This window comes from Diabrotica undecimpunctata, chromosome 7 (genome assembly GCF_040954645.1).
Source record: "Diabrotica undecimpunctata isolate CICGRU chromosome 7, icDiaUnde3, whole genome shotgun sequence".
Classification (NCBI taxonomy): domain Eukaryota; kingdom Metazoa; phylum Arthropoda; class Insecta; order Coleoptera; family Chrysomelidae; genus Diabrotica; species Diabrotica undecimpunctata.
This window is the reverse complement of record NC_092809.1, coordinates 94,312,352-94,316,427: the sequence shown is the minus strand read 5'-3', so window position 1 is coordinate 94,316,427 and position 4,076 is coordinate 94,312,352. Positions and strand designations below refer to the sequence as shown.

The 4,076-nt window shown below is 35.6% G+C and overlaps 1 protein-coding gene across 1 annotated transcript; it reads right to left on the bottom strand.

Moving 5' to 3' along the window:
- Positions 1–805: 805 nt before the first annotated feature.
- Positions 806–3,676, bottom strand: LOC140446550 (uncharacterized). The gene is made up of 2 exons (XM_072539115.1): positions 2,899–3,676; positions 806–2,826 (listed from the first exon to the last, which is right to left on the bottom strand). The coding sequence occupies exons 1-2, from the start codon at positions 3,674–3,676 to the stop codon at positions 806–808; spliced, it is 2,799 nt and encodes a 932-aa protein (XP_072395216.1).
- Between the last annotated feature and the right edge of the window lie 400 nt (positions 3,677–4,076).

Sequence of the window (4,076 nt, the reverse complement as noted above, 5' to 3'; positions counted from 1 at the left end):
ATGTTAATCATGTGTCCAATAAATCGTTATTGGACACATGATTAACATGTTAATTAAAAAGGAGATAACAAAATTAAAGATTCTTTTTCTTGGCAAATTGAATAGGACATTTTGTACATGATAAAAGTTAGAACATTTGATCTTTTTTATATATTTTATGGTATCCTAAATAAATGATATTATATTTGAAAGTTTATCATTTTTATTTACTATATTTATTTTTCTTGTTTATCCTGGATAAAGCAAGCAACTGAAAAATACTAGAAGCCACGAAATAAAGGTAATTGATGTGCTAACTGGGCCCTGAGGATTTTGAATTATGGCATAATTTTATTTATTTTTGATTTGCTTTATAATTAATAATTAAAGTAATTAATTAATTAAGTTAATAAAAGCTTAATCATACCATAAGCAGGAAAACCAAAAGCAGCCGATCATAATAATATGTATATATAGTATAAATCAGACAATTAGACAAGGAGATTCGCTGAGCCCATTAATATTTAATCTGATAATGGATGAAATCATAAAGAAAGTTAAAAAAAGAAGAGGATATAGAATAGGAGAAAAGGAAATAAGGACAATATGCTACGCCGACGACGCCATAATAACAGCCCAAAATGAAGATGACCTACAAAGATTAATTAAAGAATTCGAAGATACGAGGATTAAAAATACGACTAATTTCCGAAAGAATAGCCCGCTTTGTACAAGTTTTGTCAAGGGGACAGTAAGGATAAGAAAAGACGTCAGTCGACGGGTCCCATTTTAGGCCTAGCACCTTAATAACGGAATTTCCTCTTTATCAAACGAACAAGATGTCAGAATATCGGAGCCAAAATCTTGGAGTAGACTGGGATGGTTGCTGGCCCATTCTGCTGCCTAATTCAAAACCCCCGAGCTTTAAAAGTTGAATGAGCTCTAACTGTAGAGAGCGGGTAGATGACAGAGAATCACTTCCTAATAGACCGTCGTCAATATAAAAATGTCGCGTTAAAGCTTGTGAAGCATTAGGGAAACGAGACTCTGCCGACTCAGCTAACTCTTGTAAGGTTTTTAATGCGAGATAAGGTGAAGAAGAAACACCGTACGTAACAGTACGTAAAAAGTATTCTTGGAAAGGTTTAGAAGAATCCGACCTCCAGAGAATTCTTTGATAATTCCAAAATTCTCTGTTTACGTTAATTTGTCGATACATTTGCTTTATATCGCACGTGAAGCAGTAACGAAAATATCGAAAATTAAGTAAAAGCGAAGAGATGTCCTTTTGAAGCTTAGGACCTGTACATAAAGTATCATTGAGAGACACACCTCGAACGTCACGTGGACTGGCGTCGAAGACAACACGAATTTTGGAAACAAGAGACGAATTAACAAGTTGTTTTTTGAACACTGCGTGATGAGCAAAATAATACGAGGTAGGCGATTTAAAATCGGATTCAGGAACCGGGACCATATGTTGGGAAGTAATATATTCATTCATAAACTCAACATATTTTTCTTTGAGATCCAGAATTTTCTTAAAACGATTCTCTAACATGCAAAAACGACGATATGCTTGAGAATAAGTATCGCAAAAGACAGGATTGGGTTGTCGAAACGGTAGAGGAACAGAAAATCTGCCTGTTGACTCTCGGAAAGTAAATGCCTTATAAATATTTTCACAAACTTGATCGTCATGGGACAAAATGACAGGTTTAGATATATTTTCGACTTCCCAAAACCTTTGTAAAAGACTATCTATGTTTGTATCCATAGACGTATGTAAAGCGGTAAAATTACAATTTAAAAGATCCGTAGAGACTCGCCCTTGTAGCACATAACCGAAAATGGTTTCTAAAGCGACAGGTTGGTTTGGTTCGCCAAGAATTCGACCAGACTTTAAAAAGAGAGGAACTAATTCAGCACCTATCAGCATGTCTATCGGACCGGGTTGATAGAATGTGTGATCTGCTAATTTCAGATCACGTATATGAATAAGATCGTGAGGATTGATAAATACCTTAGGTTGATTTGAACACACCTTTTTCACAATGATTGCGTCCAACGAGAAGATCGGGCCGTCACGATCACAAGGTTTAATATGACAGAACGTGGTACCCTGAGTGGTACACGTCGACATTCCGTTTAGACCTTCCACTGGGATTGATAAATTATTACGGGAAAGACCTAAGCGCCGAAAACAACTATCTGAAATAAAATTAGCCATCGAGCCTGTATCCAGTAGGATACGAACTTTCTGAAAATTACCGTAGACATCTTTAATGTGTATCAAACATGTTGATAATAATACAGACGAGAATGTTAAACGTGATTGTGTGGAAAGGTTAGCGTTTATTAGAGACGTCGGCGCAAAACTAGACGTTGAGGTTTGAGGCGTCTCTAATGTAGGGTTGTGATTCTCATTAGAAGTTGAAATTTGAGGAGGCGGTTGACTGAATAAACAAGATTCGTTGGAACTTGGGTAGAAATGAAGAACAGTGTGATGTCGTGATTGGCAAACCCTACATGTTCCCGAAGAATTACAGTTCACGACGGGATGAGATGTACCCAAACAGTTGAAGCATAAATTATGGCGTTTAACTAACGAGATACGTTCTTGCGTCGTTTTAGCGAGAAAGGATGAACATCTATATAAAGGGTGAACATCAGAACACAAGACACATTTACCCCCTTGATAAGTTACCTTCGTTCGATTGGTGGCACTGACGAAACTAGATGTAAACGGTTTTTTATTAGAATGATGAGCAAATGATCGCGAGTGAGACTGGGTAGAAAGGGTTAATGAATTAAACTGAACAGATTCCAAAGCTATACATTGTCTTTCTAGAAATGAAATCAATTGCCTGTAAGTGGGAATGTCACAGCTTCAACTATTTTCTAATTCAAAATCTGTACGAGTTTTATTGTCCAATTTGTTCGACAACATATTAAATAATAGGAAATCCCATTGCTCAACCGGGAAATCAAGAACACGTAAAGCAGCAACATTTTCCGTGAAAGTATTTAAGAGATTTCTTAAATTAGAAGAAGTGGAATTTTTAATAACCGAAGCGTTGAAAATATCGTTATAATATTGGGTAGCAAGAATTCGTTTATTCTGATACCTTTTCCCTAGAATCTCATAAGCAATCTGATAATTTGCATCGGTCAGGGGAATGCCTTTAATAAGAGCCAAAGGTTCTTGACTAATAGACGTAATAAGAAACCGGAATTTTTCCACATCGGACAAATCGTGATTGTGAAAACTGTTAAATAGGTCAAAGAAACTAGGCCAATCTCGAAAATTGCCTGAAAATGTGGGTATATTAAGCTTTGGAAGTCTAACTGAAGGCCTTGAAGATTGTGCATTGGAATGTGAGGAGATATTCGAAGAAGAAGACGAATCCATAATTAAAAAATCACTCTTGATGGATTTTACTCCATAGTATGCCTGATCGGCGGCCACCCTAAACTTATCTTGCTCTGAAAATTCCTCATCGGTTATTGATCCGATGATTAGATTGTGAGCTGTATGGAATTCTTGGTAAATAGCATCGATTTCCTCTGCCCTGGCTAAGAATAACGATTTGACAGTATCATCCCGTGAGGCTTGAATGCCTGCCTCATGGGCTTCCCTCAATCTAGAATACGCTGTTTGACGCGCCAAGTTGGCTTTGTTTATTTTGCTGGACATTGTAAGGTAAAAGAAACGAAAAAGTCGACAATGCAAACAAAATTAAGCAAATCGAACACTAAACAAATGCCCTAGATTGAAAGAAGAGAAATGCGCTACTTGGTTTCAGACAAAATTCTGAACAAACAAGTGAAGTATCGATAAAAAGGTAACTAACGAAAGGTATCGTAACGAAAGAAATCAAAGGAACTGTGTTTAAATTATTACGCTAGACGTAGAGAATTAGTTGAAAAAATGATAAAAGTTGGAAAAAAATAATTCATAAAATCAACACAAAAGAATGTGTAAAGATGTAATACAACGTTAATAAATCATAAAAGTGATATATATGAATAATTAATATATGTAATATAAGTCAAAATGTGTAATATAAAAGTACCTATTGATATTATAAATTATA